At 37.7% G+C, this 14676-nt stretch overlaps 1 protein-coding gene across 1 annotated transcript in view; it reads left to right on the plus strand.

The window, feature by feature from the left end:
- The window catches only part of shisa9b (shisa family member 9b), a 33391-nt gene extending 18921 nt beyond the window's left edge, over positions 1-14470 (plus strand). Inside the window, 2 exon segments of the mRNA XM_084405543.1 lie at positions 7656-7808; positions 10944-14470. Coding sequence (XP_084261669.1) covers positions 7656-7808; positions 10944-11341 — 551 coding nt within the window. The 3' untranslated portion in view covers positions 11342-14470.
- Positions 14471-14676: the final 206 nt, after the last annotated feature.

Genomic DNA, 14676 nt, shown 5'->3' on the forward strand with positions numbered 1-14676 from the left:
GATTTTTATTTTTAAAGGCCAGTTACTTCATGGAGAGCAATGCAAATCAAACTAGCTTTTAGGCTAACTGAAATAAAACCATGCCAATCTCTAGGTATGGTGAATGCTATGTGATGATGTGGGGCTATTTTAATTCCAAAGGCCAAGGGAACTTTATCAGGATGCATAGTATCCTGGATCCATGAAGTAACTGGCCTTTAAAAATAAAAATCTGCCCCCCCCCCCCCCCCCCCCCATAAACTGGTTTAACTATACCTTCTACAAACAAATGTGCTATTATGGATAATGTATGTACCACTACAAAATTAAAATATTTAAGTTCTTTTAGTTCTATCTCAAATAATAAAATATTAACAGTTGTTTCTGCCATTTCTATTCACCTTCAAAGTAACTATATAGCTAGCAAACTATAGCTTAGTGACAGCAATGAAACGTCCAATATTAGGTGATGTAGGCTACAATACTAAGTAGCCTACATTTATTTCATTGGACACCTTAATAGCTAAGATGAGAAGACTTACTGAGCTTTATTTTTTATCTTCTTCCTTTCTCCTTTTTCGTCCCTGTGCACCAGAGGTTTAGACCGCTTCATTTTCGATCAACGCGCCAGCAGCTGAGCACTTCCCTAACGTAACGTAACGCAACCCTCCCGCCCCCCGCCAATCCAGAAATGGTCGACAAAAATCATAAATTCAATCTAATAATCAGGTTGACAAGTAATTAAACGTGTGGTTGAGGGGGCGCCCTTTGCCCTTTGATCATGTTTAATAAACATGTTTTATTTCGCGTTTCGTTCTAATTTTATGATTAATATGGGAAGTAGGGCGACACTAGAGTGCGTCCGCGCCCCCAACACATTTGTCGCCCTAGGCAACCGCCTAGTTCGCCTATGGCAATCGCCGGCCCTGTATATATATATATATATATATATGTTCGATATAGTATGAGTGTGTGTAGTAGGAATGTAATCTGGACGTACTACATTCATCATGTTATAATTAATACCAGCATCAGTTGTGTTGCTTCACTGCCATTCATAAATCCTCTATAAATCCATAAAGCCTCATGGGATAGTAACGCGTCCATCATCTGCACACTTCAGAATCTCACCGAAAGTAGTAGGTTATCCGGTTACATTTTGCGTACTCTGCTGTGAATTCGGACATACTACTTTTGTCACGTACTGTTTTTCGCCTACTATATAGTAGGGAAGTATATGCGATTTCTCCTCTAATGACGAGTTTTTCTAGCAATCCCATAGAATGTAAAAAAAAATATGGACATAGTGTCCGTTACGTCACCCGTAGGTTTATGAAGAGCATTTTTGAAGGCTAAAGTGGGCGGAGCCGTCGCCATCTTGGCAGCATGTGCGTCACTCCCGGATAAACGAAAATGAGCAAAGAGGCAGGGCGTGGGTGGAGCTGAGGTGCCTGGATGCTGAAACCACGTCCGCCTAGCTTGACGTGATCAAGTTAGCTCAGGCTAAGGAGCTAAATAATGATATATGCTACTGGCAGTACCGTCTGTGCCAAGTGTGTGACCGCACAGGGCCTCACGCTAAAGTGAAAGCTGACTTGATGATTTTAAGCCAATAATTAAAGTTCATATTTTTGCACTTATAAGAATATAAGCTAGAATAAAATTCTACAGACCATGAAAATTTTGTAAATATGATTGAAAATGCTGACTACTTTTCTAGAAAACGCCAGTGGGGAAAGAGTTAAGGATGTTTATATTTTTTTTCCTCCCAAACTCAAGACAGAAATACAGATTTAGATTTTGTGCAGTGTGTGAGTTTTATCATATTTTCATGGAATGATTGTCCTCCACAAAAGATTTACTTTCTACTGTATCCACCCAAATGAGGGACCAGACAATTGTGAAAGATGAACCGCTGTCCTCACTGCATCCTAAATCAAGCCTACTCATTACTAGATTTGAGGTTGCATGGCAACGCTACAAAGAAGGCCAAAGAAATTAAAGCTCTCTACAGATGAGGAATCAGAGGCTAGTTATTCCCATGTCGTTTCTGGTGCGTCTTCTCATAGGGTGTGATTGTACTGTATAAGCAGTGAGCCAATCCAATTATCTGAAAGATAGGATGGTTTGTGGGCCACAAATAATAGGAATCATCTCCTTTCCACCTTCCGGTGCTTTTTTCAAGCTGGTTAAATATGTGATTTAGACACAGGAGGGACATATTAATTTACCACAGTCAATATATGATGTTAGAAACTGTCTTCTAGACTTCTCACATGCTGTATATTGGATAAACACACTGCTAATCAATGCTTGGCAATACTGGAACACCAATGTGAAGAAACATAGACTGTCTGTAAAAGGCATGAGGTCTAATTAGGGCTGGGTGATAAATCAGTATTGACATTTATAGAAAAAAAAAAAAGATTGGTGTGTTGTGTTGCTAAACAGTCTGTATGTTCAAGTCTTTATCTATCTATCTATCTATCTATCTATCTATCTATCTATCTATCTATCTATCTATCTATCTATCTATCTATCTTGCCCATATCAACCAGCTCTAGGCCAAATATGAAGCGTACATCTCAGGGTTAATGGTAATAATGTGAATCAATTGTAAATCAGCATTGTGTCTTGTATAATGCCACACGTGTCTCTCGGCATCAATACTAATAAGCAGGAGGTAGTATCATACTCTGTTTGACTAATGACCTTGTCAAAAAGAAAATTCGTCACTGTCAGCAGATATTAAAAACCATTACCTGCCACCATGCCTACAGCTGCTCTGTCAGACCTATATGGATGCCACAATCGAGTTAGACTGAGTCTGCAGAAACAGCATTTCAGGAGTTTGGTGTGAAGAAGCAGGTTGCGTCAGGTTAAGCTCAGCGTCTGAAGGATTGATTCGGGAGACGCTCAATAATCATTCAGGAACCGCAGGACAGGCATTTCATTTTCTGCGAATGGGCCCTCTACCCTGTCTTTATTACAGTTCCACTGCATAATGACTTATTTCCATCCCCTCTTTCGATTATCGAAATGGAATTAATCGTACTGCCTAAGAGATTATGGATCATAGTGTAATTAATTTCCTCACATTTTAATTAGATATTCTGCACACCTGGTTTATAAGCATATTACCTGATGCATTTATGGGAGCTTCATGTTTAGGAGACTGGAGTCTGAACTGTCAAACTGATTCTAATTGTCTGGGATTATTTTCTTTATGGTTACAGTAATTTCCTTTATGAGCTAAACTTCCAAATGATCTAGGTGATTGATTATATGAATCAAATGATGATGTGATTTGCTCAGTTTTTTAATAATCACCACAGAAAATACTCTTCAAAATAAAACTTTTTTTCTAGAAAAAGAACGGATTCTTGCACTTTTATCTGATCTTTAATGGAAAAAAATATTGACTTCAACGAATACAAGCCCATCTAGTTTAAGTAGACATCTTAAAAACACACTGGGTGGATTTTAATGAAGACAAAATGCCATTGTAGTGTCTGAAACATATCTAAGGGACTTAATTAACTGATTTAATATGTATTTGTTTGATAAGAAAATACTAATAGAGTGCTGCAGTTATGACTTCAAAACCTGGAAGACTAATTCTCATGTGGTTTCCTTGAGATTTTCATATGGGTTTTTATAATAGTTTTTTTTTTCATGAGAAAAATAAGGTCTGTGGTAAACATAACTTGACGATACTCAAACGCCTTGCTCTACAAAGTAAATTACACACACCCTTATCAAAAATGTAAAATTTAAAGCTGTTGTGTTAATTTGAACTCTTTCCCTGCTAGCTTTTTTTCTTTTACTGTGTACGTAAACTGCACAAACTCAGACCCCAAATGTTCTTATCTATTTACTTACATAACTCTTTCTTCGCCATTGACTGTATTTTCCGTCATTTAAAGCTTCTCTGCCATTGATAACATTTTAAAATTGAAAAGCCATGTTTTCACGGGGGCACTATTACACATCTTTTGAAAGAGTGCAGAATCTCCAGATCAAAACACAGGTGAAGTCGTCGTCGAAAGAAGTGATTGAAGTATTGTTGAAGTATAATGTTTACCCAGGATGAGGTGAAGGACTGTGAAGCTTTGGGGGTGTTGATGGACTCGATCTACTCCAGCTATGTTTTGATCATCTCTCTGAATCCAATCAGGATGTTTTGTGAAAATGTATATATATATATATTTTTTTTTTTAATGCTGGTGCTAACTGGAAACTTTTTAAAAAACGCTAGTGGAGAAAGAGTTCAAATTAACATGACAGCTTCAAAATTTGCGTTTTCGATATGGGTGTGTGTAATTTACGTTGTAGAGCAAAACGTTCAAGTATCATCAAGTTATTTTATTTTACTCAAATTGAAAAACTCATTCATATGATCAGTGGTGGTATGTAACATCTCGCAATTGCTTCTTGTTTATCAACAGAAATATTTGATTTATCAGTGGAAGGTGTATGATCTAGACTAGTGTTTCCCAATTCTACCACCATATTGCACATTTTGAATGTCTTTCTTATGTAACATAGCTGAATCAACTCATAAGATCATTAGTATTGGCTTTATGAACTGAACAGGTAGACATATGTGTTAAATGTTTTATGATTAGGCTGTTCCTGTAGCTCAAAGTTCAAAGATCATGCTTGATTCGAAGGGAATGTATGAAGTGACAAAATGTATAGCTTGAATGCAGTACATGAAAACGATGTCCTAATATGGAAAAGTTTTGTCTTTGTACAGATGACAACATTATACCACAGTGCACTCGAGCCGAATGCACATACCTATAGACACAAATTACATAATCTATCTTTTTTTTTTTGTCCGATTTTCATTCTAAGGATGTTAATCTTGATAATACTGTAATAGCCTATTACTTTGTCCTCCGGGTAAATTTCATCTTCACAAAGCCAGAACCAATTTTAGAATGTTCTCCTCTGATATAAAGTCCCGTTTCACTTCCTTTAAGAAAATGTAAAATCCTTTGAACACAAAGGCAAATTTAAAATGTATTATCATTGAGTCTGTTGTAAGGAACCTTTCACTTTTCATGATGACATAATGTTATATTGTGTTGATTTGTGTAATTCTTATAACCACTTGTGATGATGTCCACCCTTATTTCTTACTGTTACACTACAGTTTACACGGAGATGATAAGGGTGTCGTTTTCAGCACTTTGCTGAAACTCTCACACTTTGAAACCCATTTTCAAAAGTTTGCATTTTCAGGGCCAGAACACATAAACACATAAAAAAGCACACATAAAAAAGTATTCAGTTTTTAGTTGAAAACAGTGTCATGTGAACACTCACAGTCTACCTAAAGTATAAATGTAATAAAAAACTGCATAAATGATTTTTTGGTTGAATCCTATATTTAATTTCATGTATATTACTAAAACCAGATGCTTGTCAGAAGTCTCTAAAATGAGAAATTGTAGTGTCGTTATCCTTATCTAACCTAACACAAACATGGATGCTCTTCATTTCTGCTTAGTTTTACTGTTGTTTTCCTGGCAGCTCAAACAGTGGAGCATGTTAGCAATGCCAAGGTCATCAACTCATAAAATGCATATCTTCAATGCTGTGTGAGTTGCTTTGGATGAAAGTCTCTGCCAAATACACTGCCATTCAAAAGTTCGGGCTCAGTAGGATTAAGATTTTTAATAAAGATTAAGGATAAAGATTTATTTCTCAAGGACACATTAAATTGATCAAAAGTGACAGTAAAGACATTTAAAACGTTACAAAATATTTCTATTTCTGGACTTTCTATTCCTCAAGGAATGCTGAAAAATATATATTTCCGTTTGAACACAAATTTTGCATTGATCTGATATAACATTGATATTTGGCTTCAGTCTAGTGCCTGAAGTGTGTGTTAAGAGAAGAGCCCTTCAGTAAGTCCTGTGATACAGATGGTACAATCTTGTAGCGAACAGCCATCCAGCTAGAAGAAATAGACTTAAAAGAGGTTTCCAAGACAACAACAGATCAAGGAGAGTTCAACAACTAAAACGCATCTGAAGAACGGGAAAAGATCAGACAGCACTGTTGCAGTGTGGCACAATGCCACAGAGCACAGTTTCCATCACGGACACAAACCGACTCGTTCGCAATGAAAGAAGTGGACGGATGGTGCCCATTACAGCTAGTCTACTGTTTCCTAATTCCTTTCCAGCATTTGGCTGTATTTTCTCTGTCTCATTCGACTCATCAGAGTGGTTAGAGATAATACCCACAACATCTGGTTGGCCCATCATGCCAGCCGGCAAAGGGCCAGTCAATTTGCCATGCTCCTGCGCCCCCATTCAGCTGGCCAGATGTCTACTAATGCAATCTCTAGAAAAGCGTTTATGATTTACACCATCTGCGACCCTCAATAGGAAAGTCTTTGCTGTAATCAAGTGTGAAAACTTGTGAAACAAACAATTAATTTTCCATTGTGACCATCGCTTGCCAGTGCTTTTGGCATTAACGTGTTTTGACATTAGCAGTTCAAACGGATTCGATTAGTAGCCCAGGAGAGCCTGGCTGGAGCTCCAGAAATCCATGACTAATGATCTGCTTCCTGGGGGTATAGAGTGAATCACCAAAGAGAAAACTCACAAGTTGCGTTGATGGGTCGATGAAACAGGCCTCGAGCAGCTTAAGATATTGTTAAATGTTAATTTAGCGGTCTCTGATGGGAGGTATCCCAACTGCTATGAGCTTAAACAAAAGAAAAGGCACTGAGAAAGACTTCTGAGGGTGTTAATGTGTAGAAGAACAACAGATTCTCATGCAGCATTTAGCCTTCCCGAATAATGTGTGTAATGCTCGCACACAAACAATAAGTGATGCCCAGAAGAGTCATAGTCATTCAGATGCTTGTGCCCCCTCAAGTGGATTTTTAATGCTACTTCTAAAAAAAAAAAAAAAAGGCTTTTTTGATAGTTAAGCTGGATGGTTACTGTAGGTAACACAATAAAATAAATCACCCTCTCACATTGTTGGTCTAAATCGGTCAGTTCAACAGAGTGGCTCCAAACGCACACCACTTTCAGTTGCCTAAATAAATTAAAGTGTTAGTGTTTGTGTGTGTGTGTGTGTGTGTGTGTGTGTGTGTGTGAGTGTGTACATCTATGCATAAGCTACATTTTATATACATAGTACATGCATACATACATAAATTATTTTAATGTATTATAATTCAGCCAAAAACACTGAATGAAAACTTTACCACTGGACCAACACTTCCTGCTTTTCATTTTGGCAACACTTTATTTTGATAGTCCACTTTAGACCTTCTAGAAACGCACACACACACACAATAAATAAATAAATGGGTGCATGATCCCACTGGATTCCTTTTATTTATTTAAAAAAATATCCTTTGTGATTTACCACTCATATCTGTTATTCGTTTCTATTTCTCTATCACTAAACTAACAAATCCTGCTCTAATATGAAAAACTTCAAAGATGTGAAAAGTTTTTTTAGTCCTGTCTGTCTTCATGTTTTATGTCATTTAGAGCACCAGATGAGCCAGGACTGACTCTGATTCACCTTCAAAAAATAAAATTAAAATAAAGATAGATAGATGATAGGTCATGGAAATATTATTTACCTTTCATATCGGTTATTCGTTTCTATTGTGTGTCTCTTTGCTTTAGAGTGTGCCCAAATGAACAGTGTGGGGTCTGGTTCATCTCTGATGCAAGCCATGACACAATACCCTTCGCTTGGACAGGTACCTGTAGCCCACCCCTATGAGCCATCTCAACCTGGAAAGGAGCTCAACAAGTACGCTTCGCTCAAGGCTGTGGGTAAGACGGCCATTCTTAAATCTGCCTGTATGTGGGTTTGATCAAAGCCTGTTCTCCTCTGAAAAAAACAAACAAACAAACAAACAAACGCTCATTTTCTTAAATGTTATCTATAGTTTTTAAAAATGCTATTTTATCGATATGAGATCTGGCTTCCATGAATCTACCATTGTCAGGAATTACAAATGTAAGCAAGTCATCAAGTATTTAACATGGAATTCTTTTCTTGTTGTGCATTACTCTAAAATACAAGAAATAATGTTTGAAAGTCTTCAATATGGCCACCTTTAGTCAGAGTTCTTGATCATGTGGTCTTGGTCTGAGATCTGGTTGTTGGACTGGCATGCTGGATGTTAGGTGGTCTCATCTTGGTCTAGATCTGGATCGGGGTCTTGTCTTGACATAATGTCTGTCCTATGTCAATATTTAGGGTCACTTACTGTTACAGTATTGTTCTCCCAATGCATGGTCACGGTACTTCATTTTTTTATTTTTTTTATAGCAAACACTTACAAGCTCAAATGGCTTTAATATCGGGAATGTTTATATGAGTTTGAATATATTTGCCATTATTATTGTCCAACCCAAAAGAACCAGCTCAGTTGTTAATTTTGAAACAAGTTCCTGGCAGTTTAAGGCCTGGTTTCACAAACAGGGTTTAGATTAAGCCTAGATAAGTCCTTAGTTCAATTAAGATATTTAAGTAGCTTTTATAAACATGCCTTAGAGACAAAACAATGGCACTGACATATTTTAAGATATGCCAGTGCAAGTTGCTTTCAGTTAAAACAGCTCAAACATGCATTTTAGTTCTGGACTTAAGTCTCTGAAACTGGGGGTCAGTGTTTTTATATATTTATTTTAGAAATTCTGTATTCAGATTTTGATGTCAGGAGAGCTGAAAACTCTCATTACTCTTTCCCAGTCACTTAAGTATCAGAAGTACTTCAGAAATGACTGACTGCACCAGTGACATTGCTAACTTGTTCTAAAAGCAGAAACCAGAAGGTTCTAGAAGCTTCTCATACGGTTTGTGATCATTTTAATTACTTAATTTTTCATTGAATTAATTGTTTAAAAAAAGTTGTGTTTTACAGTGGTAACATTGGGTAGTAATATAGTCACTTGTTACTTTTCACACCAGTTAGTCTGGCATCAGAGTAAAGCCCATGAAAAGACGTCAGTGAGATGACAGCTAGCAAACAGTAGACAAACAACCATCAGAAGCAGCGACGTGTGATGACATTCTTTCTCTGAGATTTTCGGCCAGAGATGAAACTGCTCAGTTGCTAATCCACTGAAGTACAGTCTGTGCAGACCGATCCCTGGGAAAACAAAAAAAGGACAGTTTATAACGAGAGAGGCCCAGGAGACGAGCCACACGACGAGCCGAGGAGTAGCCAGAGAGCCGGAGTGCCTGAGTTCCTCTGATGTGCGTTAATCCCAGCGCATTGATGTTAATGAAAGAGTCGCGTCAAAGATCAGCACTTCTCTCGGCCGGCTGGCTTATTTTGCGCTCTGCCTCCTGGTATGAGGTTTTAGATCTGTGGTTTGTTGTGACTCTTGGGTGTCAAGGCTGTTAAAAAGGTCACCTGAAGGATATTTAATTAAAAAGTCTAAAATGTCATGCTGAAATGAGGTGGATTTCAAGCAGAGTGTAGTCAGTCCCAATTAAGGCCTGGCTGAGTTGGAAGGTGATACACCGTTAGCGACATTGCATGGAATTTATGAAAAAGAAATGATTAGTGACACGCTAGGATCGTTTATACTCGTTTGTCTGATCTGGTTTTAGCAAGTTGTGATTCACACTGTCAGTGATCGACTAGCACTGGTTAAAAAAAAAAATACAGTAGTCAACATTTAAAGTGGATCAAAACCTTTCATCAAAGTTATTCATGAATTTTGAACAAAACCCGTTCTTGTCTTAGGACAACTTTGATGAACAAAATATATAACAGCTTTTTTTCTAAGGAACTGTTGGTTGCCGTTTTAATGTCAGTGTTGATATGGCTGTAAACATTATTGTCCAAAAATAACATTTACAGTAATAGCGGCAACGTGACAGTGAGAGTGCACAATAACTACAGGTTAAAAAAAAAAGTGGTTTCAACAGACAAATAAAACCCCAAACCATCTTCTGGAAGAGCAAAAAGCTGCATGGTTCCATTTGAGGATGGAAGCAATCCAGGCTAATTTGCATTCAAAGAAAAACATTTACTTGTAACAAATAGAAACCTTAGGCGAAAAGAAAAGCATTAGCATTTTGCAGACCAACTATTTTGGTTGCCATTCACAATGGAACATTAACTGCTCTTATAAATATTTGAGGCACTCTTAGCTATTTGCATTTTACAAGTTATTTTTGTAAACAAACCCAAGTTTTTAATAGTGCAAAAAGAACTGAATATGTTGGCATTATTTACTCACCTTCCATAAAACGTATACTCTATTTTCTCGTCTTCTGCTGCCATATGATGTACACTACAAACCAAAATGTACACTACTGTTCAAATGTTGTCTCCTCTGCATTTATTTGATCAAAAATACATTAAAACTAATATTGTGAAATATTATTACAGTTTAAAATAGTTCAATATATTAAAAAGTTATATATTTCTGTGATGGCAGAGCTGAATTATTCCAGTAGTAGTAATACTACATACATAGATACACACAAAATGATAAAAAAAAAAAAAATTCAGGATTCTAAATAAACCCCCCCCCCCCCAAAAAAAAGTCATTCATACTGACCCCAAACCTTTGAGTGTATGTGTACATGTTTGGTTATTTGAAAATGTTGTAGGAAAAAGAGATATGTGAAGCTCTTCAAAAAAATAGGAAAAAAACAGGTTCAGAATGACATGGAGGCGAGTAAATAATGGCAGAATGTCACTATACCTCTACAAAAACATCCGGTTCTATTTGTTGTTTGCAGAAGGAAACAATCGGGTCAAGTATTTTCTGAGAAAAATGGCTCATATTGGGAAAAACAAGTGATTGCCCTTGATCTATTAAATGTGTTAAATTCTCTGGTGGGGAGCAAAACAGCAATCAGGTTGTTGTTTTTTTTGCATCTGACTAATGAAGTGTTGTTGAATTTTCCTCGCTTTTGCTCTCTCTATCTCTCTTTTCCAGCTGAAAAAGCGAATGAAAACTTCTACACTAACAGACGGCACTTAGCCGACCTGGCAGTGAAAGGCGCTCTTCCCATGCACTCGGTGAGTCTGGAGCAGGAGCCCACCAACCCTTACAGCCCAGAGCTGCCCTGCCAAAAGCAGAACGGACACAAGTCCAAAAGCACCAAGGTCCACAGTTCCCACCCGCTGGCTTTTGGCTCGAACACCATCGCCAACCCCGGCATGCTGAAGAGCTGGGAGGGGACAGAAACGCTGGGCCGCCGGCAGACGTACGGCCCCAAGAGGCACAGCGCCACCGTGGAGCAAGTGAACGAGTTGACGTCCGCCCAGAGCCAGCACTACCTGCCTCCACATCCGTACTTTGTCACCAACAGCAAGACTGAGGTGACCGTGTGAACGGGGCCGCAACAGCGGGTTTATCGAGCCCAGGCCTTGAGTGGATGCGTGGAGCGAGGATAACAAAAGGAAGCCTGACAGAGGAAGAAGTGTGGATTAGGAGTCCGTCCTGCTGGAAGGATTGACCGAACGGTCTGGCTTGAGATCTGCATGGCTGTATGTGTGCTGTTTGTCTTTGAGCGGTTGTGCATGGAAAAGGCATGCATTGGACTTCAGCCTCATTTGAAAGGGAAAGCATAACATTACTCAAATGAACTCTTTCTGTGTCCATTCCGTCACAATGCAAATGGGTAATCTGACTTGTGGTGATGAGTTTGTCACAAGGCCATCCGTCAATATGATGAGGGACATGTTCAAACACGAAACAATCAATGCAGTCAAACGTTCTAGATGGGGCCACCGTCATGATTCGCAACAACTTGAAAGCTTGTGAGAAAGTCGCTCTAGTCCTAAACACACATTGTTTTTCTCAGAATCTTGTACATAACAGAATGTTACCAAGGACGTATAATGTCAAAAGCTTCCTCGGATAACAGAACATCAGTTTGGAAGATTAAGGTCGATGTGAGGACAATCGTGTCTCTAGTTCTTCTCATCTCAACGATCGAGACTTTCCAGAGCGTGTGCACCAAAAGCATCCTGTAGCAATGCAACACGCTATATCCTGACAAAACACTGGGCTTGTGCCTTTCCAAAAGAAGAACTCATTATCTAAGAGCTCTTGTGCTTTTCAGCAAGCACATGGTGTTTCTTCAAAAACAAAGATGCATAAAATATAAACAAATCTATTGTTTACGGCTGTCATATTCAGTAGAAAATGTTGATTGTCAGTGTTCTGAAATACACATTTCTCCTTTCTGTTCCGCCATTTTTCCTCTGATGTGTTCACATACTGTACTACCCAATCTTTTAGTGCAACTGTAGACTGTAGAAAAAGGAAGTGCTGTAGGGTTAATGATAGACATTCATTATCTTTCAATGTTAGATATGATAAAAATGAATGGTTAATTATGATACCGAACAAGATTGTCAAAACACTGCCATTGTTGGATTCCCAGTAGTTTTGGTATTGAAAACTGATTCAGTAGTTTATTTTGTTTTTAGCATCATAATGTGAACCATTTCAATTAGCATAAGGGCAAAAGGCTGCATTCAATTTCGAAAACTTAGTGTTTTGTCACCTACATCCAAATAATCCCAAGTACCCTGTATCTGGTTGTGAATAAAGTGGGTCACATAAACTTTAATTGCTCTGAAACAAGTGGCTTTATCTCAGTGCACTTGAAATGTTGTTGACCTACGTCATTTACTCTTACCCTAATTGAGCTGGAAAATTAGCAGGCTAACTCATACTGAAAATGAAAATACATTTACATATCTAGCAGCACAGCTTTCTGCAGTGTCACGTTCTCTAATTTCGCAAGTAGAAAACTCATTCTCAGTATTTACAGTAAGTAGTAAACTTAAGGGGTGGTAACACTAGATTTTGCGTTCGCATTATGCTGTTTTTAAGTTTGGTGAACTCTTTCTAGCCTGCAAATTCATATAGTGATGTTTGACTATTAGAGGATCTAAATTCAACTTTAAGTTAAGCTATGTGCATGGTTTGCAGGACTTGCTGTTTTTTATGTATTATTATTATGACTATCAAAGTTAACAACACATAGGGTTAACAAAATTGGGGTTAATTTCTCTTAATGGTATTAAAATATCCATTCAATATATCATCAAGCAAAATGATTAACAGTCAGTTACATTTGTTTACAGAGTCTACACTGTATGAAACATTTTCTCAGAAAATTGCCAGTGCTTTTTCTGTTAAATTTAAAGACCTTAAAACACAGCACAATGTAACACCGGTAAAAAATCAATACAGAAAATTTCATATTAACATGCTACATTGTGATATCTGTCAGCTAATAGCAACTCTGTATGTGTAATATAAAAAAAAAGTAATTTACAGCACATTTAAATATCATCAAAGCATAACACCAATTAATGAATCATTTGTACAATATTGGAGCACAAAAACCTCCTTTGTTTTTTTATGTTAAATAACAAAATTTAACAGTTTGAAATGTTAAAAATAAATATATTCTTTTTTAATTCATTCAAAACAGAAGACCTGGAGTGTTGCGTAATATCCTTTTGCCCATGTGCATTGCAGGTCCGAAATAATTCTTAAATCTAGTGCGACCACCCAAGCCACATATTAATAAAACATTTTAAGATCCGCAGATAATAGAGTTTGATTCCATGTAAATGGAAATAGTATGTAGGCCTACATCTGGGGCTGATTATTTATGAGGAGAAATAAAAATTGTTGCAATATCAGTATTATGTCAAATTTTGACCTCTGCTTTCCTAAGAATTCCCTCTAAAAGAAAAACACTCGAGCAAATAATACAAGCCCTTCCTCCAGTTTAACCGCTTTTCTTCTCCACACCATTGAATACTGTCTATGTGCGTCACTGCCAAACAGCTTGTGACAAACCAGTACTTAAGAATACTCCCGTAATTGCCGTTGGTCTGTCAGTCTCTGAGTCCACTCAACATCTATTAAACCTGAGTGTTTCACTGCAGGTCACCTCATGACTCAGATCGCACTACAGGATCACTCACCGGGGGGGCGCATTTCTTGGTATTAAATCACGTAGTGAATATCTTTTCCATTGAAATCTCTGAACACCGCAGAAATTGATTAGCACAGATAATGTCAAGATCCGACATGTAGCTAAAAAGACCTTCACAGCTGGATTCTTGCAGTCTGGCTGCACAATCTAACATATGAAATCGGGATATAGAAATCATCATGTGTGAAATAATCTAGGTTGGCAGTCGGGAGATAATTTACTAAGAATTTATTGCACCCGCTGATTAATCTAATAGCATTGTTTTAGCACCCAAGTTAAGGAGTTATGCTAATATATGACCAAGATACTAGTGGTAAACACAATTTTGCACAATATAGAATACAGCAGACGGTAACACTTTGTTTCGATGATCCAGTACTAACTATAAGTAACTTTGCAACTAGATGTCAACTAACTCTCATTAGAGTATTAGTAGACTATTGGGTTAGGCCTAGCTGTTAGGGTTCAGGCTAGTAGAGTAAGTTGACATGTAGTTGCTGCCACAACTGTTTAGTGAATTCAGCTTTCAGCGTGTTGAAATGTATGAAACCGCATGTTACTTTGAGACTACATAGGGGGTAGTCTAATCACTGATTGCTGTTTCCACCTCTCATTGTGTCTTGCTGTTCATTAACAGACACTATAGGTCCCCATTTGTTTCCTTTTATCAGTATTATGGAGGATTGGGGTTGGCCTCAGATG

Source organism: Rutilus rutilus (assembly GCF_951802725.1).
Source record: "Rutilus rutilus genome assembly, chromosome: 1".
Classification (NCBI taxonomy): Eukaryota; Metazoa; Chordata; class Actinopteri; order Cypriniformes; family Leuciscidae; genus Rutilus; species Rutilus rutilus.